This window comes from Nothobranchius furzeri, chromosome 3, assembly GCF_043380555.1.
Source record: "Nothobranchius furzeri strain GRZ-AD chromosome 3, NfurGRZ-RIMD1, whole genome shotgun sequence".
NCBI lineage: Eukaryota > Metazoa > Chordata > Actinopteri > Cyprinodontiformes > Nothobranchiidae > Nothobranchius > Nothobranchius furzeri.
Window position 1 is genome coordinate 64,512,986 of NC_091743.1, and position 22,632 is coordinate 64,535,617.

Sequence of the window (22,632 nt, forward strand, 5' to 3'; positions counted from 1 at the left end):
ATACTTGGAACACCTTGAAATTTAATGGTGAACAAACCTAAAACACCTTTGATTGTAGATAAACAGGAATGCAAGGTTTATAAAGACTCAGGTCTTGAAGCTCCCAGGAGGACCTAAGAGAAGTTTTACGACTTCCCCGATCTTGAGAAAAGGGTCCGTCTGAGGTTGATGTAAAACAGGCCAGTTTTCTGACATTGGTCCTGCGCCTCCGGATTGGCGCAGAAGGGAGACCAGTCAAATTGGTGCAATTTACGACCCTGAGAGAGAGTCGTAGGAGGTAACCGGAACACTGAAGCTGCAGGCCAGTGTCATGTTTCCCTTTTGTTTTTCGTCTACTAAATGTGAGAGAAAAACTTTGTGAAAATAGTTATGTTCTTCGTGTGAATCCACGAAAGTTGTCTGAGAATATAAAAATGTGGATTTCCACTACACTGCATTTAAGTTTGCATTGGAAAAACCAGAAAAACTCACAAGAATGTCCTATCTGGCTGTGAAGCAAACAAAATTGATGTCTGAATGCTGGTGACAAGCCTTACAGATTTACTCTCAGGTGGAGCATCAAAGCTTCTGCTTTTATGTCACACCTGATACTTAAAACTTTACTGTTGTTGTTTAATGAATGCTTTATAATTCCCACCAGACACGGAGACAGAGGTGAAAAAGAAAGGAAGAGATGGGCGAAAGGGGGTTCCACTCAAATAAACAATCAATGATGAACAAGAGTCTGCTTCTAGACCTGCCGACCACAGCCTTAAGACATGTGTTGAAAATGCCCAAGTCCATACTTATGAGAGCACCATGTGAGCACCTGTGTGCATTCACGCGCTTGTATATGTAAGACGTCTTTATAGGAGCATCCAATAGAGAGTGAGGAGCCACAGATCTACCCCCCAAAGATGTGTAGGAGATGGAGGGACTCCAAGTCCCAGAGACCCAGGAGCTTCCCCAGAGCACATGGACCCCAGGGAGACTGCAACCAGAAAAGCCCCAGCCCCCTCTCAAGAGGCACAGAGGATTGCCACGGGGGTCACAACCAGCAGCTGGCAGAGTCCCTGGAGATATCAGCAGCAAGCTCACAGGCCCGCTCGCAGCCTCCCATCCCCAAGCCGGCCAAGCCTGGAACCCAGCGATCCAGGACCCGGGGCAACCAGCCAACTCAACAGAGCCCAGGGACCCGGATCCCACCCGGCAGCCACCGGGATCAATCAGGCAGATGCCAAAAATCTTAAACCCCCTGACCGGGAGCCGCGAACACTCAGGCAGACCAAGACGACACTCCACACCAAATGTGGCAGGGGGAGGGCAGACGAAGATGTGTAACAGCACAAGAAGTCCCAGGAGAGGGGAGGAGATTGAAAGTGCATTCCAAAGGACAGGTGCAACATACACAAAGCCCCCTCCCCCCTCACTTTATAATTCATTTTGGTGGTACACAGCAGAAAGTGGTCAGCTGACCTCAGAACGCATCGGCACATAGGGCGTTAGCATCTCTGACATGTAAGGGGGTGCCAAGCCATTCAGTGCCTTATAGACAAATCAAAATTTTGAAACACACCCCAAAAGTGATGGTCAGCCAGTGCAGACATGCCAAAACCGGAAAAATATCACAATGCCTGTTTGCATTTGTTAAAAATCTAGCAGCAGCATTCTGCACAGCCTGCAGATGGTTTAAAGCTGAAACAGAAGCAGTTTATTTGTAAATTTAGACATCAAGTTTGTGTACCACTGCTTATTTAGAGGATGGAAATTAATTATATTTGTTTTGGATTTGCAGTCATTTTTCAACTGTTTGTTTTAATACTTAAAGAGCAAGTCAACCCCTACCAGATTCTAACTCCACTCCCACTTCATGTTTGAAAAATACAACAAATGCTGTTGCTTAGCAGACCGAGAGGGCAGAGCCGCTAACAAATACACACACGCAGACTCACGACAGCATTGTGACATCATATGGTACTAGCCAACGTTCTAGGGTACCTCTTAGCCAATAGCGATGGCACATTTAAATTCAAATGCAGTGCAGAGTTTTTACCTGACAACAGAACAACACTGACAGTTTTAGGCAGAAAATTAAAATTTTAACTAAAATGCACTAAAGTGCTAAACTATTGACTACACGTGTCTGCAGCACAATTAGACACACATTTATATAGTTTATCAGGAAAAAAAGTTGACTTGGGGGTGACTTGCTCTTTAATAGGACTGAGAAGAGAAATATTTTACACATAGTCCCCCAAGAATTTATAAACCAAGTCCATGTCACTAGTGACTAAATACTGCTCTGACCCACATGCTGACCTGCTGACCGACACACTGACATGGATGATCTGTTAATCTCATATAAATGGGGTGAAGTCGGTCTAAAACGGCAGCGTTACAGGCTCACAGAAGAGGGAATAATACTTCCTGCTGTTACAGTGGTGTTTGGGTTCATGTAGGCATTGTGGACTTAGGAGAAGCTTTGGGTTTCTGATTTGCATTAAATCCCCTGAGAAGATGCTCCATTTATGATTGTTTATCAGAGCTTTGAGAATCCTGACTGAAGTTTCCGTCACTCCAGCTGCAGCTGATGGACTCTGAACCTTAAGACAATGAGCTTAAATCACAGATGGTTTCATTGTCTTCTGTTATAGTCATTCATGAAGAACTTTAGATGCCTCTCATCTTTCGGTGGTGGTGAATGGGTGATCTCCTCGGTAAGAGGAGTCATAAACACACATTTTTGTAACTGTTTTACCTTCAAACAGACGCTACATGAACTGTTAGTCATTCGTTAGTCCAGCCTTAGGATGTTCAGGAGTGTGTATCAGATCACAAATGTCCCAATCCTCTGGAAACTGTGGTTTTCTGTTTCTGATGGTGCTTTTGTCTCCTCAGCAGATTAAAAACAGAGATCAGGCATTGTGCCATTAAGTTCTTTATTACCTAATCTGATGAACCTTACTCATTTATGCTGGGGTCTTTTAAACGCATCAAATCAGCTCCATGCATTATTTACCATACGCATACAAAATTCACTTTTCTTCCTTTTATTTAAGCTTAACTATAAGATTAGGTCTTGCTTTCATGCAAACGTTAAAAATAATTCACATTCCTTGAACAGCTTCTGTTTGGAGAAATGTCCATGTCCAACTTCACTAATGAGAATAAAACAAGCATGCATTGCTGCTAGAGATAAACCGATATGGGTTTTGCTAATGCCGATACCAACGCTGATATGTAGAGGTCAGCCGAGGACTGATGTGTGCTACATATCTAGAAGTTTTCCACCTTTTATGAGCTAAAATGTCAATAATAACAACAGTAGACGAACCTGAACCTTTCTGAACCTGAATCAGTTTTTGAACTCTGAATTAAACCAACTTTCTCTTGAAATGTGCACTGCTGAGCATTCAAATCAAGTCCTTTAACCAAAGTTAATCAATAAACTGACCAAGTATTAAATATAAAGCATGTAAATAAAAATGTCATTTGACATTTATCAGTTCATTTAAATTTATTTGTATGTATCTTCATATCTACCTTTTTCTGTTATCGTTTTTTTAATATATATCTTGTTTCTTTGATCTCTATGTGAAAGGCACTATTTGAGTGCCTAATAGTGTCATTCTCATGCAGAGACAATAAAAGCTTTTTGAATTTGATTGACAATAATGTTTTAGAGCATTTATTCAGAAACAAAAATATGCATTTAAATAACATTTGGCTGCAGCAAACCACCCACAGACGTGCCTGACTCAAAATCAGCTCTTATCCCTCGATGCTTATATTAATAAAATGGTAAACATCAGCCGACCAATAGATCAGTCTATCCCTAATTGCTGCCATCATAAAACAGCTCCAATCAGTAAAACTTCACAGCAGTTAAAATGCTAATTTAACACACCTTTACATCTTCATCGTTTTTACTTTACACCAGTAAATAAACTCCTGCCATACCTGAGTTCTTTATGTACCAGAAGTGCATTTGTGCTGCTGCTGCTGCAGATTTTAACCACACATTTCCATTTAAATGATTTTTTCATGCAAAACTGACTGCTGCTGAAGGTGTAAAACGAGCATGAGCTTAAATTTGAGCAGTTTTAAGATGACATCCGATTTTGGTCCTGCCTTCGCTCACTTGTAGAAAATATAAATAGAAGCTTTTATTTATCTTACAATGTTTTTGAGCAGAAGCTGTTTTGCTCAGATTACTTATTGAGTTGAATTCAGTTCATTAATAAAGCACCAATTCAACACGCCATCCCAAGATACTTTACAAAGCATTCCAGTTGAAACTACACTCTAAAAAGTGATTCAGAGGCTTAGTAAATGTCACTGTGAATATTAGTTAGACGAGCTTGAACTAAACTATGAATATTACTAGAAATAAGACCTCCTGTGGTAAATCTGTTTACTGCAACCACTGTAAACAATTCTGGAGCTTGTTGCCAGCCGTGGTGAAATTACAATTGTCTGCGTTGCAGTATGATCTCATAGGAGACACGGCAACCCCACACGTCCTTCCTTTCTTTGTTTTGAAAGGAGAAAAACTGACAATCCCAGCAGCCAGCTGGATATGAAATATGTTTCAGTCTAACCTTCCGTCCAAAATGACTGAATCATTAGACTCTTATGGGATTTTCTCACTGTAAAATTCTCACTATATTCTGTGCAAAGGACCAATCCTCACTCCACAATGCGCCCTGAGTGGATGACTTGAGAATATCATTTCATCAGGAATATTGAGTTCATATCTTTCATGCATTTTTTCACCTGCTGGGCCACATATGGACTCCCTAACAGGCCAGGTTTGGCCCGTGGGCCGTAGCTTTGACACCCCTGACTAACATAGATTGAAGGATAATTTATTTCAGGTTTTCCATTACAGTTGATAGAATAGAATAGAATAGAATAGAATAGAATAGAATAGAATAGAATAGAATAGAGATCCCACAGTGGGGGAATTCCCTTACTACAGCAGCACATAAACTTAGAGAAAAGGAAAATGAAAAATAATAAGATTACAGATGAACACATAAAGACAATAAGCTATTATCATAACCTTCAACCACAAAAAACAATGAATAAAATGGAAGCTAGGGTTTCCAGAGCTTTGCAGCATACGGGACACAGACATATTAATGTACATCAGGTATTACACAAGTATTGAACACATACTGAGTATTGCATTAATGTTATTGTGTAACAGGATAATGCCAGTACCAGTTTAACTGAGGAATTATACACTCTAACTGCAGAGGGGATGAATAACTTGAGGTAGTGTTGTGTTTTACATCTGGCATGTCTCTGAAGGAGCTGTCCATGGTCTCCACTGTGGGATGCAGTGGGTGAGAGGGTTTTCCAAGATGGAGGTCATCTTCTCCAGCATCCTCCTTTCACACATCTCCTCAACTGAGTCTAGTTGGCAGCCCAGATCCGAGCTAGCTTAGCTTGTTCAGTCTCAGAATTCTTATTAACTTCATGTGAACTAAACCAGCCGACTCCAGAAGGACACAGTTGGAGTACAAAGGAAGGACGGCTCAACAAAAACCTCAGATTTATCCTAAAGCAGGTGTGCACATGACTGCTAGGAAGTTCAACAGACTTATGTAGCGGCAAGTAGATCATCACTTCGCCAGCCTGCAGAAGGGCCTCTCCAGGATGCAAGCATGTTTCCTTATCTGCAATTAAGCAGAACTAAATGGACTTATTAAAATAAATTAACCTATGTCGAAATGATTTAGGGAGGAAAGTGTGGAGGAGAGAAAAGGGGAGTTCATGAGCTAAAACATCCTTCGTTATCTGCCAAACACGGCGTTTTTGTTACGACACATAGGGCTTTACCACCAAAAGGAGCCATAGAATGAGTTGGGACCTGTACGCTCAGCTTTCACAAAACACGTAAAATTTTATTGGATGATATTTTCTCATTCTACAGCTCAGCAGCTATACATGTAAGATAAGGGTGGGGATGATAAATGGGCTCAAATCCACCACCTGGAACCAGTCAGATTCATTTTATTAGAGGAAACTTTGATTTTGACCTCCTGCCTTTATTTTTGGATCCTCTCACAAACATCGTGACTGAATGGCACGTCTCTCTCTCGCAGTTCTCTCAACAAAAGTAAACATTTATGAGTTTAAAGCATCAATCCAAAAGCGCTGGGTCTCATCGCTGCAGGTTTTTCCAAAAAAGCAATCCAACAAGAGCCACAACACAGCCTGCTTTTGCTGTTTTCCAGAACAACAGCACCTATTTGACTATAATAATAGCCTGATAATGGACTGGCCTGATGTGTTAGACTGTGATAAATCACCATCAGATGCTCAGCTGTCTGCTCTGCCAGCTTTAAGACGAAGGATCATGCATCATTTAGGCCGATGTGTGTTACAGAGAGATGATGATGCAAAATGCACCTGACCTTTCTGTGCAGGTGTTTTTAAGAGTGTAAAGTGAAACGCCTGTAGGTGTTAAGCATCAGCTATAAAGTCTTTGTTCCTGTTCTCTTTTGCATCTTTCTGTAACGGTTATAGAAATGGTTTCAATGCGTTTTGTAGCCTCAGCATATTTAATCTGACTCCCACACACTCTACAAGCTGAGGTTCAGGCCACCAGTTCCTTCTGCACCCGCAATACAAACTAACAATAGATGCTAAGAATAAAGACGAACCCCTGATCCCACCTTCAAGATGTGGGTGTTAATTTAAAAATGTTGTGACTTGAGTCTGATTTGGATTTGAGTCAAATGGGTCTAAACCTCTGTTGGGTTGTTTTGAGATTGGTCTCAGCAGTGAAATTATGATAAATTATCTGTTTGTTTTTATTATCATTTTATTATCACTATTGGCTAAAGTCTAATTTATAATTACCCAACAGCTCCATGAGGGAGAGACGCACACGCATCAACAGACATTTTGCTTTTGGACTTCTCCATCAGCTGGGGAGTGTTACAAAACAATTCCCCGCCAGGACAACTGAGGGCGTAGCACTATTCTGAGGTATCCTGCCACCATTATTCATGTATCCGGTCCACAATAGTGTATTTACTGTTGTATTTTTTTTGTATGTATTTCGCTAAATTTTGAACACAAACAAATTTGTCCCTCATTCCCCTCTACCTCTTCATGGGATCGGCACCTCTAAACTCATGTTTCTCGTCTTTTCCGTCCACGAATAAAACACTTGCTGCATATCTTTGCACTCCTTCGGTCACGGATGAATAAATGTTCATATTTTCAGACTTTTTCCGTGAATCATTCCTCGTATCTGTTCCGTGTCTGCCGCTAAGCATCTCTTTTGACGGATAGTTAAAAACTGGGGCATGTCTTCATCACCCTCTCGAGTCAGTCTCTTGTGCCGACGCATAATGGCGTTGCGTGTTTCCGTCCCAGTGCAAATTAGGCTTGAGAAGTACCCTATGACGTTACCTGGTACCATAAGATGTCACAATGCCGCTGTGAGCCTGTGTGTGTATTTGTTATTAATTTGCTCGCATATTTTCCGAATGTCGGAACGGAATGACAATGGCATCATCATGCTTCTGTGTTGCCTGTTAAGTTACACAGCGACACATAGGCGAAGGGATCGTAACAAGTACAACTTTAACCTGACTGAACTAATACAAGGTCAAGGTCAATTTTATTTATAGAGCGCAGTTACAGCCGCAAAGCTACACCCAAAGCGCTGTACAAGGTAAAACAAACCAAGGTACAACAAATCAACAATAAAAACCTAAAATAAGATGAGCACACAACAGTCACAATTTATAATAAAAACTGTTAAAAACTATTAAGATGCTCAAGTCCATCCATCCATCCATCCATCCATTGTCTGAACCCGCTTGTCCACGTAAGGTCGCGGGGGGTTGGTGCCTGTCTCCAGTGGTCGATGCTCAAGTCAACCTGCATTAAAAGCCAGAACAAAAAAGTGCATCTTAAGAAGTGATTTAAAGTGCTCTAGATTCTGTGTGGTCCTCCACAGTTAGGGGCCAACCACAGAGAAAGCTCTGTCACCGCGAGTCTTATGGCGCATTTTTGGAACTGTTAAAAGCGCTTGAGAGCCGGACCTCATGGTTCTGGCAGGGACGTAAGCAGACAGCAGCTCAGAGATGTAAAATGGGGCCAGGCCAAAAAAGTAAACATTTGAAACGGATCCTGTAAGAGACAGGAAGCCAATGGAGAGAGGCCAGAACCGGGGTTAGGTGATCCCGCTTGCTGGTGCCAGTCAGTAAACGGGCTGCTGCATTTTGGACCAGTTGAAGCCGGTGTAGAGGACTGGCCAGGATACAGGGAGTTGCAATAGTCCAATCGGCAGGACATGAACAGATGGATGACATGTTCCAGGACATTAGCAGGAAGGTATGGCTTCACCTTCGCTAACTGCCTTAAATGATAAAAGCCTGATTGGACCACTGCACTCACCTGTCTGTGAAGATTAAAAGAACCATCTAAAAACACACCAAGGTTTTTAACACAGGGGTTTAGAAAACCAGAACAAGGACCAAGAGGACTAACAACATTGTTTAAAAAATTAGGATTGCCAAATAGTAAAATTTCAGTTTTTTGGTTGCTGAGTTTAAGAAAATTAATGGACATCCATTGTTTGATGCTTTTTAAGCACTCCAGTACTGAGCCGATTGACCTGGTATCACTAAGTGGCAAATAGATCTGAAGGTCATCAGCGAAACAGTGAAAAGTAATTTTATACTTCTCAAAAATAGAGCCTAAGAGGAGCATATACAAAGAAAAAAGTGCTGGTCCCAAAATGGAGCCCTGAGGCGCACCACATGTCAGAGGTGCTGTTTTGAGGTAAAAGGACCCAGACTAACAGAAAATGGCACCTTGTGATGGTAGGATTTAAACCACTGGAGAACAGTATCTCGAAGGCCAACGCATGTTTCTAGGCGGGACAACAAAATGCCGTGATCGACGGTGTCAAAAGCAGCCGACAGATCAAGTAAAACCAGAGCTGCTGACTGGCCCGAATCAGCAACTAAAAGAAGGTCATTAAAAACTCTTAAAAGAGTACTTTCAGTGCTATGACGGGGCTTAAAACCTGACCGAAATTTTTCTGAAATGTTGTTAAGGGACAAGTAGTCATGGAGCTGAGAGTAAACAGCTTTTTCAAGAACCTTAGATAGGAAAGTCAGTTTTGAAACTGGCCTAAAATATGAGAGCAGCCTGGTCAAGATTTGGCTTTTTGAGAAAAGGCTGAACAATGGCCTGCTTAAAGCACTAGAGAACACGACCTGAGGAAAGGGAAGCACACAGATCCACCGACACATGCACACACACACACACACACACACACACACACACACAGATCCACCGACACACACACACACACACACACACACACACACACACACGCACGCACACTCACGTGCATGTGCGCACACACACATGCATGCCCACACACATGCCCACACACGTGCACATGCATGTACACGCACGCACACTCGCACACAGACGCATGCATGCATGCTCTTTGCATCACTTTGCATCTGACTGCAAAGTGATGTCAATTCTATAGTTTCTGTCAAAAGAGCAAAATGTCCCTTCTAAATAGTCAGTTTGAGGTACAGTAAGCTGTTAAAATGGAAACATATCTCCCTAATTAACTGCAGGAATTAAGCATTTACCACCAATTTACCATTCAAATGAAATACTTTGATTTGCTTCTGCAGCAGAAAGTCTCTCAGACATTTCAGTTGACTCAAAAGCCTCAAACACACACACACACACACACACACACACACACACACACACACAGAGAGAGAGAGAGAGAGAGAGAGAGAGAGAGAGAGAGAGAGAGAGAAACTCTACCTGCTATAACAAATTATAGGTGTGCATCAAAAATATGTGTAGTGGGTATGTAACAAGGAAAAGAAAAACATTGTAGAGAAAAATCAAAACTCTTTGACTCATACTTCCTATAACCTGGTTATGGAGCATTCCCCCTACTGTTTCATTTAACCATCAAACTTCAACGTTAAATATGACTCTTTTAGGATGGCGCTGTTTACATGCAGAGACGTGGTTTTTGGAGAGTCGGTTGTTTTGGGGAACATTCACAACTGGAAGTTAAAGTCGTTAAACCAGACCAAGCAACTCTCATTTCTTTTGCAGGAAAGACAGGACTTGTTTTTTTTTCTTTCAAACCCTCACATATTTTTCATGCTGCTGCAGCTATGAGCACGTGCATACAGATGTTTGCATGTTCTGACAATCAGAGAAAAGTGAAGCAAGCATGCATCTATTTATTAGTTGTAACTAACAATTTCGTTTCTCTGTATGTCTTGCACGTGTGGTAGAAATGACAATAAATGACTTTGACTTGACTTTGAATGGGTGAATGACTGATGGTGTTGTTAAGCACTTCGGCCCTCGTTTCACCTTTCCACTTCCTCCACTTTCTCTCCAGCCTAATCATGAGCTTACAGTTACTACAGTCTCTCTCAGCTGTGTGTGTGTGTGTGTGTGTGTGTGTGTGTGTGTGTGTGTGTGTGTGTTTTGTAGGGTTTGGTAAAGTGAGTGCTTTAAGAGCTCAATATATATATATTACCTCTACTTATGACCAATAAGCTGTGATACTCTATCTAAATATAGAATATCAACTCTGCCTGGTCTTTACGGTGTTTAATCAGAAGATTGTAGGATTCTTTATTTATTAGGGGATTGTACACACTTCGTTTTGATTCAGAAAAGAGTCAGGTTTATAAAAGGAAGAATTTATTTTACCAACAATTAAAACATGACAAGTTAACTAAGCATTTACTGTGATGATGGAACTAGATGTGATGTATGAAACCTATGTGTGAATGCGATGTTAGTCAGAACTTCTGTACCTGGGAGAGCTGAGTTCTGGATTTAAAAGAATTTGGTTTGCGTTAAGCTATGAAGTTGGTTATTATCAAAAGCACATCAGACATTATCTGTGTGTCTACTTAACCCGTTTTCGGAGTCCCTCTTGGTGGATCCGAAGGTCAGAGAGGTCGGCTGACCTCTGACACCAAAGGGCTGTAGAGTATCGTGGCACCGACTCTTCAGTCCAGAGATGTCTCGGGTCATGACAGATGGATGGAACCGCTCGTCTGGGACTCTGAAGGAGTCTAAACAATATCAGCTTGTTCTGCAGGAATTGTTTGTTTTATCAGCGTCGCAGGTGCAAAAAGATTTTAACGACGTGTCAAAAGCTTTGATGGTTAAAGAGGGTTTTGCTTCAGATGGCCAGTCTGAAGCTTTCTCTAGAACTGAGGAAAAACCAGAGTGATCTGGTTTTAATGTTCTCATGTTGTGATTTGTGTAGCCAACCAGAGGTTGACAAGTTTGAGGAATATTACCAAGAGTCTCAGAAACACGCCTTCTTTGATACCGGAGGCTCTGATCTGGGTAAAGGACTATCTATGTGTCATGAGTTTAACTTAACTTTACTTTGTCCTTGTGCGAGTGCAGATGGTGATGACCTTGTCACTGTAATCATAACATAACATTCATTTCAACTTCAATCATTGAGCACAGATTCATGAAACATTTCATTATATTATAGTTATTATAAGTAGCAATAAACTGATATTTATTTAATGATTATCTAGTTTATAAGTTGTAGAAGTTCATATCTGATTTAGGAAATCCGGGTTGCAAGTGTTCCTTAAATATGGAGACATGAAGAGTCCTGAAAGATTGGACCTTGAGGAGAGAACATTATTGTTGTTTTTTGCTATCTGTGTTCAGAGCTGCAGGCTCTGAGCTCCAGCTGGTGGGATGAAGGCAGGCGGATTTAAAGGGGACACATGCAGTCTTGTGTCTCCTTTTTGACCAGATGTTGAATGGTCAAACAGTACCTACAAACTGACTATTGCTGGACGTTACAGTTTGTGTGTGTGTGTGTGTGTGTGTGTGTGTGTGTGTGTGTGTGTGTGTGTGTGTGTGTGTGTGTGTGCGTGTGCGTGTGCGTGCGCGCGCGGACTTTTTTCCCTGTGATGCAGTGGGAAATGCGTTACCTGTTCCTGACCAGGAACACACTAATGAGAGGCTTGAGGCTGTGGTTCATTGAAGAGGCCACAGCTGAGGAGAAGGAAGAGGGTCTTAATAGCTTGTCCTGCCTCACCACTCCTCCACTCAAAGCTCGGATCACGATAAAAAAGATCATACATGCGGCATACTTCTTAAAGGTGCCAGATCATTTTATTTTAAACCTTTGAGATTGAAGATTGACATAGTATTTGATAAAATATTACTGTTGGCACTACTGAAAGGTCTTTTCTTAAATATGAGTTATTATTGTCAGCCAGAATTTGAACCTAGAAATTAAACAATCTGTTTTAGTGAAGCTCCGCCCACACCCGCTCTGACAAGACACGTACAACAGTGTCTCAGGCATGTAAATGATTTTGTTGTCCTTGGTAGTCCAGTGATTCTAGCGTCTGCCTCTCATTTCATTTTGCGGATGCTGGTTCAACTCCCGGTGTTAGCAGTAATTTATCTAACCAGCTGAAGCAGTTTCCATTTTTTAATATTTTAGTTTCATTGATTATTTAAATATTTACTGTCTCTAAAGATCTTTGAATTTGGTCATTACAAAGCAGCATTTTAGTTCAACTACTCAGCTCACCTCACACACAATCACACTGCCTCAACAAAAAAAAAATAAAAAAGAAAAGATTAGTCCTTATATTTTGAAAAGTTTACCAATAAATGGTTGAAAACATCATACTGGCAAGTATAGCTAAAAATGGCCTGTATTTGGAAAAAGATGAAAAAAAGTCAGCACCCTTCAATGGAAGCCCATTCCCACCACTCAGATAAAAAATATATATAATCTCATAATTATTACTTAGCTATCTCATAATAATGAGATAGTATCTCAAAATGAGAATGGTGGAGCAATGCAGCGCACCACTCCCGGAGTTACATCAAGGACCAATTTGATGTGCCACCCTAAAGTTTTCACTGGTTCCCCCATGAATAATTTCTGGGAGCGCCCCTGCACATATAGTAGGTGTTTGTTTTAGTCATCTCTGCAGCTTTCATTCTTTTCTCTGCTGAAAAGTGTTTGTTGTGGAATGGCCCCTAAACCTGTATGCTCCCAGTATAAATCATTATGTCACCGTTCCTACTGGAGCTTTCTTTCACGCAACTCCATTTTTATTGTTGCTGTGCTCTGACTTTGAGAGCTGAAGCCGATGAGATCACTCTTCGTTTGAATGCGTCGTCTCCTTAGTTTCCCGCTCCTCAAGCTCTGCCACTTGTTCCCTGGTGGATTGGAGGGAAAACTACAGGAGTCTGAAAACACAAACATCAAGCAGCTCAGCTTGAGCCTGAGCTGCCTTCTTATTAAGTCTTAATACACTGTGGTCTCTACTTTACATACTTCTATTACTGCAGACCAGACTTGAGTGGGTTTTAAACACCTGTGGACATATTTTATTAATTTGACATATGAGCTTTTTGGGGATTGTTTATCTGGGTTTTAAACTGTTTTGCATGATCCCATTTTCTGCTTTAAATTCACATCATTTGCCTCTTTTTTTCTCATTTTTAAACCTCTTTCTGGACTCCTGCTCTCATTTAAAGCTGTAAATCCATGTGCTCTTTTTTCTTGCAGTATTGTTGCGTGAGGAGGTGGTCCAGCTTCAAGAGGAGGTCCACCTGTTGCGGCAGATGAAGGACATGCTGAGTAAGGACCTGGAGGAGAGCCAGGGAGGCTGTTCTGCCAATCTGCTGTCTGCCACTGAGCTCCGTGTGCAGCTGGGCGACAAGGAGCAGGAGCTGGACCGAGCCAAGGAGGCCTTACAAGGTCAGGAGCCGACAGAGACGTCTTATTGTCCCATTTAATCCTCCAAAGATGTTTATTTCCGGCTGCATTTGCCTCAGCTGCATACAAGAATGTGTTCAAACTAAAGTTAAATCACTTTTATCATAAATACTGGTTAAGGATGACATATGACTTTTTTCACAAGTTATTTTAGTTCCATGGTCAGTCGTACCAAGCAACTGTTGATCAAACTAAGTTAAAAGTATTTTAGTATTCCTTTTAATCAGTCGTATATATTTTTTGGGTGTATTCCTTTTAATATTTTAATATTATTCCTTTTGTGTGTTTGATATTGCTTTTATGGGATGTGCTGACACTATCTGCGAACGAAGTTCCTAACGAACAGTTTTTTTTCTTTGTACAAAACGTGTTTATGAAGTTCTTTGCACTAAATCCCTCTCACATAAAGTGATTTCAGCAGTTTTATTCTTGACATTTTCGGTACCTTCCAGAATGAGCCATTTCAGGGCTCTGTCACTTTAACAAAACAAACTGGAACTGGCCACGCCCACCCATCCCCTGATAGGCTGCTTTTAGCTGAGAATATAAACATGAATTAGTATATGCCTCATTGGTCCAGAGGGAGTGTTACAGCGTTGCTGCCATGTAGTGTGGGTTAAACTGGCAGTGAGTTAATATGGCCCATTTTAAATAAAACTAAAAGGTTAAATGATTATGAAATAATTACAAAAGAACAATTATTTAAAATATCAAAAAAGATATTTAAGAAAGGTACAATTGCAACCATATTCTGACTTATATATACCAGCTGAAATAAACAATAAAACAGAGAATTTTCTAGTTTAAAAAAAACTGAGCTGTCTGCTTTTCTAAATAAACTCTTCATTTGTTTTTTTCTTCTGGTTAAATCTAATTTTACTTAGAAAGGTTCTTGCACTTACTTTTTAGTTTAGTATGGAAGCCTATTCCTGCCACTCTGATTACATACTTTACTATATCATAATTACAACATAGCTGTCTCATAATTATGAGACAGCTATGTTGTAATTATGAGATAATTTTGTATTTGTTTTTTATCTGAGTGGCGGAAGTGGGCTTCCATAATTTAGCATCCATCAAACTGCAGTTTCAGCTCTTTTCTTTTCATTTGTTCGAATTTGATTCGTTGTTTAAAATGTTAGCAGCAGTGTTTGAAAAAATTTTGGTTTGTTGTTCGACTCTGACAAACATGAGCTCTGTCTGCTTCACTGGTTTTTATAAACAGAAGCTGTGAATCATGTATAATAACTGTGAATGCCTAAATGTCACGAAGAGTTTTATGTGTTTGGTTGTTCACCTGATGAAATCTCTGAATGCACTCTTGTTCAAACCTAATTCTTTCTTAGAGATGGGTGTTGCTGTTGATGAGTGGCCAAGAATTCTTTGGCTGAACCTCAGATAAATCAAGAAGCTTTACTCGCAAACAATAAAGTTTTCATAGTTTTGAAGTTTAGGGTGTGCAAGCAGCCAGCTCAAATTTTTCCTTTTCATTCCCCTCTGGTCTCGTTTTATCTCTGTTGGGATTTTATAGATGATATTAAAAATAAACGTCAGATAATTTCTTAACCCAACAATAAAAAAAAAGATGAATTAATTGTTTGGTGCTGCTTTTCCCCCCACACCTGTTAACTGTCAAACAGATTCTGCAAAACAGGTTTGAGGGTTCATAGTAAAATATGGCGCAGGTGATCTCTGACGGGTGGAATGCACCTGCAGTGACACATGTAAGGAAACTACAGGGCTGAGTCTTGCCTCAGCCATGCACAAGCTCTCAGGAGGAATTTGTTACTGGTTTCCTGCCTGCAGAGTCCCACCAGTTGCATCATTTCTGCTGAGATTGAAACAGATCTGATCTTCCTGAGGATGGGCCTCCACATGCCAAATGAAAATAGTTTTAATAAAGTATCTTTGATTGATTTTACAGATGAATGGACATCCTGCTGTGCCACTTGTGTTTTCCGATGATTACCTCATTTTTCTGAGACATTTCTGAGTTTGGTGATAAAAAGTTGCAGCTGATGCCGTCTTCGGAAGAATATAGAGTGCCATCTAGTGGCTGCCTCTTGCAAGTTAACATCCTAATGTCAAACCTAGAGGTTTTCCTGCAGTATTTTGTTGCTTTGATTTGAAATAGTCTTTTAAAATGTGAAGATTTGCAAATCTGTGTGTGTGTGAACGTGATCATCTGTGTGTGGCAGCCATGAAAGCTGATCGAAAGCGTCTAAAAGTGGAGAAGTCAGAGTTGGTGAGTCAGATGCAGCAGCTGTACGTGACACTGGAGAACAGAGAGGAGCAGCTTCGAGAGTTCATACGCAACTATGACCAACACAGAAAGGTAACACCAACCTGCACGCTCATGCTTTTAGAAGAACTCCATTATAATTTAGACATTTTGTCACATATAGTTGTTGTTTTTGTTTGTAGGTCCAAAAAAGATGACTTCTGTCATCTTGGCAAATTTTCCTCTGAAAAATGTCCTTTGAATACTATTTTACTGTTGTCAGTTATATTGTATTTACCAATTCTTGAAGCTCTTCTGATTATTCAAAGTGAGTTAATTAGCTAGTCCTCTGCATGTGGTCCCTGCAGGAGAGCGAGGATGCAGTGAAAGCCCTGGCGAAGGAGAAGGACGTGCTTGAAAGGGAGAAGTGGGACCTGAGGAGGCAAACCAAAGAAGCCACAGAGCAGTCCAACATCCTGCGTTCGCAGATCGACACAAAGGAGAACAGGATCAAAGAGCTGGAGGCCGAGCTCACCATGGTGAGTCGGGCTCAACACGGCCACTCTGATAACTAAATTCATACAGTCACCTGAACATCAACATTACTTGTGATGGGAATGGAGAAGCCTGTTTGGGTTCTGCACTCATTTCAGCACATGCAGTAACAGTGATGCATTTATTTTCTTAAATGTCTTCCTTTTGGAAGAATTTTGTTTCTATTTGAAAGCATGGCAGCATGGCGACTCCTCCTGGGTGCAGCTGTCAGTCTGTCATGTTCTGTGTCCCTTTGTTCCCCAGCCCCTCCAGTTCCCACTCTGGATTCCCTTTTGTGTTCTCCTAGCGCCCTCATGTGTCCTTTGTCTGCATCTCTGTTGTGTGTCTTAAGTTGCAGCCCCAGCCTCTTGTTCCCCAGTTCATTGTATGTGTGTATGAGTTTGTGTGTGTCAGTATGTATATGTGTTTGTGTGAGTTCTTCCCTTAGTCTTTAGGTTTAGTTTTGTGTTTTATATAGTGTTAGGTTTATCGGCCCTCCACTGGTTCTCTTCCCCATCCAGATAATTGCTGTCACCTGCCTTCCCTCCAGCCTCACTCCACACACCTGCTTCCTGTTTCCCTAATTACTCCTCCCTGTCTATATAAGCCCTCCTTGTCTCATTGTTCTTGTCGGTCCATTGTTTGCTGTCAGTGTGAGTATTCTGTCAGTCTCTAGTTCCTCATCTCTAGTTTTACTTGTACTTCTTGTGTCTCAGTTTTGGATCACTAGTTTTTGGATTATGAACGTTTTTGGATTTTGGCTCCACCCCTTTGGATTTACATGGTTTTTGGTTCACCTTAAAATAAGGGATTTATTTTTCATCTTCTCCTGCCTCGTGTCATCCTGGGTTTATGCAATTTGGTTTCCAACATCCCTCCCATAACGTGACACAGTCGGCATGTCAGTAATCTCTCCTCACTCTGCAAGTCACAACCACCCACAATTAAAAAAATGATCACGGATCACGTTTGTTTCCACGTCATTGCTAAAGCTGAATCAAACTATTCTGCCTGCCTGAGGTCTGATATCTCTCTTTTACCCACCAAAGTGATGTATACCTTTCTTATAGGTGTGGAACACCTTAAATCTTATTCCTGATTTTAATCGGCCACTCTGTTTTTCATGCAGGCTTAACATGGAAATAGTCTCCTACACCTATCTCCTGCATTAGCTTCGGATAGAAAATAGACGGTGAAACGGATTAGAAAATCCTTACAAATCTACGTCACACGGTCACTTAAGTAAAAAGATTGTATGGTGTTGTCCTGTCCAGGCGAAGCAGTCTCTGGCCACGCTGACGAAAGACGTACCCAAGCGCCATTCTCTGGTCATGACGGGGGAGCCGGTGATGAACGGGAGTCAGGAGTGGGTGATGCATGCAGAACTGCCGCTCACGGCCGCCATCCGCCAGAGCCAACAGACCCTCTACCACGGACACACCATGGACAGACAGGGTAGGCCTTCTCCGCTCTGCTTCTCACCTCCTATTTGTGTTGCTTTATCAGCCTCAGCTCACTAACGCCGGGTGTCCTGGTGCTTTCTTGTACTAACGGTGGGGAATATTCAATGTGTGTGAACATGTGTGTTCAGCTGTGGTCAGGATCAGTCCCTGCCACACTCGCCAGCCCTCTGTCATCTCTGACGCCTCAGCGGCCGATGGGGACCGCTCATCCACGCCGAGTGACATCAACTCGCCCCGACATCGGACTCACTCCCTCTGTAATGTAAGAGCTGCTCGGCCCTGTCCACCAAATAATCACACCACCACAGTCCTCTCTCACAGCCCTTTGTCCTTCTGTGTGTGTTTTATTCTGTCCTGTCACATCTGTCTGCATGGTGGTGGTGGGGTTTTTGTTTTTTTCAAAATAAATACTTTGACATTAGGCTAGACTGACATTTGCTTTTTACTGCAAAATTGAGAAAATGTACAGGTTTTTTTTTATTTCTTTATCAAACCAAATCTTGTGTCCAGTAAAGCCACAGCACAGTTAAGCATTCACTTCAGGGTGAAGCACAACAAGTTTAGCACACTAACGTAGCTCAAATGCTAACTTGTTGACCTGCATTGAATTCAGTGTTGGGAGTAACACTGTACAAAAGTAATTAATTACTGTAATGCATTGCTTTTTGCTGTAATGTGGTGATGTAAGGCATTACAGGGAAAGAAAATGGTAATATTTACTCAGTACAATTGTCAGTAACACGGTAATTACAATGCATTTTTCAACCCAGAATCAAGATCTGGGTTTCCTAAAAATTCTAATTGCGGAAAACCTGAATAAACATCCAGTATCCACATATATGACGTCATTTATGGACTCAGCTTTGCGGGCATTCTATGAGCAGAGAGGACGCAGCAGTAATGGCTCAAATACTCCAGCTGCGTCCTGCGTGCTGCCGCTGTTATATTCACAAAATCGCTCCACCAAAACAAAGTAATTCATTTGTGATCATTTATATGAGCCCATATTCTCTGGTACTTCATGTACTTTTCAGCTGAGTTCATAATCTGTGCCCCGGTGATTTCATCTCATTGCTGCTGGAGCGCAGCACAGATTAAGCTTTTATTTATTTATTTATTTACAATGGTAGATCCCTTTGGCTGATTAGTTAGAAAGCAGGAAATCTAGGAAAGAGTTTTTCTGGAAGACGGAGAAAACATGCAGCATGCAGGAAGGTTAGAGAGAGAAAGGGCAGTAAATTATTCAAATAAAACCAAGAAAACAAAACAAAGTGCTTGAAAAGAAAAAAGTAGGTAGATTTATCCCCAATACACATTTTACCAGTGAAAAGCAATAATATATAAGCATTTAATATTTATACATGTGATAGAATCAGATCACCCCAGAAGTCAGTCCCACATCCAGGGCCGTATCAAGGCATTTGGGGACCAAGGCAAATATAGGCTTGGAGCCCCCACCACCTCTCTCCCTGCTCAGATGGCCCTATAAGATGGCAGCGTGCTGAGAGTACAGATTGTTGTTGCTTTTATTTAATAAACAATCATTTTAAAGCACCGTTATTATATCTGACTGTTTTTAACAGCAATCCTACCTCAGACACCACATCACCTTCCACATATATGTCATGAGCTCACTGAGCGTCACATCACCAGATTCATATTGAAGTTGTTTTGGTGAAAGTAACTTAAAGTAATGCAAAAGTAGTGTAATGCCTTACATTTTAAAATCAGTAATATTGTAATGTAATGAATTACTTTAAAATGAGGGTAACAAGTAATAAATAATGCATTACAGTTTTGAAGTAACTTGCCCAACACTGATTGAATTAAAGTTGCAATATTGTAGCTTTGTGTGGACCCACCACCCGCAGGAGGAACATGAAGGGTCCGGTGCAATGCGAATCGGGTGGCAGACCAAGGCGGGAGCCTTGGCGGTCCAATCCCCGGACAAGAAAACTAGTTTTTGGGACATGGAACGTCACCTCGCTGGCGGGGAAGGAGCCGGAGCTTGTGGCAGAGGTTGAGCGGTACCGGCTAGATATAGTCGGACTCACCTCGACACATTGCATTGGCTCTGGAACCCGAGACCTGGAGAGGGGTTGGACACTCTACTTTGCTGGAGTTGCTCCGGGTGAGAGGCGGAGGGCTGGGGTTGGCTTTTTGTTAGCCCCGAGACTCTCTGCCTGTGTGTTGGGGTTTACCCCGGGGGACAAGAGGGTAGCTTCCTTGCGCCTTCGGGTCGGGGAACGGGTCCTGACTGTTGTTTGTGCTTATGGGCCAAATATCAGTTCAGAGTACCCACCCTTTTTGGAGTCCCTGGGACGAGTGCTAGATAGTGCTCCATCAGGGGACTCCATTGTCCTGCTGGGGGACTTCAATGCTCACGTGGGCAATGACAGCTTGACCTGGAGGGGTGTGATTGGGAGGAACGGCCCACCTAATCTGAACTCGAGCGGTGTTTTGTTATTGGACTTCTGTGCAAGCCGCAGTTTGGCCATAACGAACACCATGTTCGAACATAAGGATGCCCACCGGTACACTTGGTACCAGGGCAGCCTAGGTCACAGGTCGATGATAGATTTTGTAGTCGTATCATCTGACCTGCGGCCGTATGTTTTGGACACCCGAGTGAAGAGAGGGGCGGAGCTGTCAACTGATCACCACCTGGTGGTGAGTTGGATCAGATGGCAAGGGAACATGCCGCGTAGACCTGGCAGACCCAAACGCATAGTGAGGGTCTGCTGGGAACGCCTGGCAGAAGAACCTGTCAAGACGGTCTTCAACTCCCACCTCCGGCAGAGCTTTGACCACGTCCCGAGAGCAGTGGGGGACATTGAGTCCGAGTGGGCCTTGTTCCACTCTGCGATTGTCGAGGCGGCTGTTGCTAGCTGTGGTCGTAAGGTGGCCGGTGCCAGTCGTGGTGGCAACCCCCGTACCCGCTGGTGGACACCAGAGGTTCGGGGAGCCGTCAGGCTGAAGAAGGAGGCCTACAGGGCGTGGCTGGTCTGTGGGTCTCCGGAGGCAGCAGACAGGTACCGGATAGCCAAGCGGGGTGCAGCAGTGGCAGTTGCCGAGGCAAAATCTCGGGCGTGGGAGGAGTTTGGTGAGGCCATGGAGAAAGACTATCGATCGGCTCCAAAGAGGTTCTGGCAAACTGTCCGGCGCCTCAGGAGAGGAAGGCAGCAACTCGCTCACACTGTTTACAGTGGGGATGGGGAGCTGCTGACGTCAACTGGGGCTATAGTCGGACGGTGGAAGGAATACTTTGAGGAGCTCCTCAATCCCACCAATGCGCATTCCGAGGAGGAACCAGAGCTGGGAGGCCTGGGGATGGACTGTCCGATCTCGGGGGCAGAAGTTGCTGAGGTAGTCAAACAACTACACAGCGGCGGAGCCCCGGGGGCGGATGAGGTTCGTCCTGGGTATCTCAAGGCTATGGATGTTGTAGGGCTGTCATGGTTGACACGTCTCTACAACATTGCGTGGTCATCGGGGGCAGTTCCTAGGGAGTGGCAGACCGGGGTGGTGGTCCCCATCTTTAAGAAGGGTGACCTGAGGGTGTGTTCCAACTATAGGGGGATCACACTCCTCAGCCTCCCTGGAAAGGTCTACTCCAAGGTACTGGAGAGGAGGGTCCGATCGATAGTTGAATCTCAGATAGAGGAGGAGCAATGTGGTTTTCGTCCTGGCCGTGGAACTGTGGACCAGCTCTATACCCTTGCAAGGGTGATGGAGGGGGCATGGGAGTTTGCCCAACCAATCCACATGTGCTTTGTGGATTTGGAGAAGGCTTATGACCGTGTCCCCAGGGGCACCCTGTGGGGGACGCTCCAGGAGTATGGGGTGGGTGGCTTTCTGTTAAGGGCCATTCAGTCCCTTTACCAGAGGAGCGTGAGTTTGGTCCGCATAGCCGGTAGTAAGTCGGACCTGTTCCCAGTGAGGGTTGGACTCCGCCAGGGCTGCCCTTTGTCACCGGTTCTGTTCATCACTTTTATGGACAGAATTTCTAGACGCAGCCGTGGTGTGGAGTGTGTCAAGTTTGGTGGCAGGAGAATCTCGTCTCTGCTTTTTGTGGATGATGTGGTCCTCCTAGCTTCATCCAGCTCTGACCTTCAGCTCTTGCTGGGTAGGTTCGCGGCCGAATGTGAAGCGGCTGGGATGAGGATCAGCACCTCCAAATCTGAGACCATGGTTCTCGACCGGAAAAGGGTGGCTTGCCACCTCCGGGTCGGGGGAGAGGTCCTACCTCAAGTGGAGGAGTTTAAGTATCTCGGGGTCTTGTTCACGAGTGAGGGTAGGAGGGATCGGGAGATCGACAGGCGGATTGGTTTGGCATCTGCAGTGATGCGGACGCTGAGCCGATCTGTCGTGGGGAAGAGGGAGCTGAGCCAGAAAGCCAGGCTCTCGATTTACCGGTCGATCTACGTCCCAATCCTCACCTATGGTCATGAGCTTTGGGTAATGACCGAAAGAACGAGATCGCGGATACAAGCGGCCGAAATGAGTTTCCTACGTAGGGTGGCCGGGCTCAGCCTTAGAGATAGGGTGAGGAGCTCGGACATTCGGGAGGGACTCGGAGTAGAACCGCTGCTCCTCCGGATCGAAAGGAGCCATTT

General features: G+C 43.1%; 1 protein-coding gene across 3 annotated transcripts in view; it reads left to right on the forward strand.

Annotated features, from left to right (window-relative positions):
- kaznb (kazrin, periplakin interacting protein b) overlaps nt 1-22,632 on the forward strand; it is a 155,999-nt gene that overhangs the window by 124,394 nt on the left and 8,973 nt on the right. For 2 of the 3 annotated variants that reach the window (XR_008558964.2, XM_054730140.2), the window contains exons 6-9: nt 13,589-13,780; nt 15,997-16,133; nt 16,388-16,558; nt 17,828-18,008. Coding sequence is in view for 2 of the 3 variants with exons in the window: in XM_054730140.2 (XP_054586115.2) it covers nt 13,589-13,780; nt 15,997-16,133; nt 16,388-16,558; nt 17,828-18,008 (681 nt within the window). In the remaining variant the exon portion in view is untranslated. Of the gene's footprint in view, nt 1-13,588; nt 13,781-15,996; nt 16,134-16,387; nt 16,559-17,827; nt 18,009-18,144; nt 18,279-22,632 lie in introns of all 3 variants that reach the window. The other variant, XM_015959008.3, reaches the window with a different exon arrangement.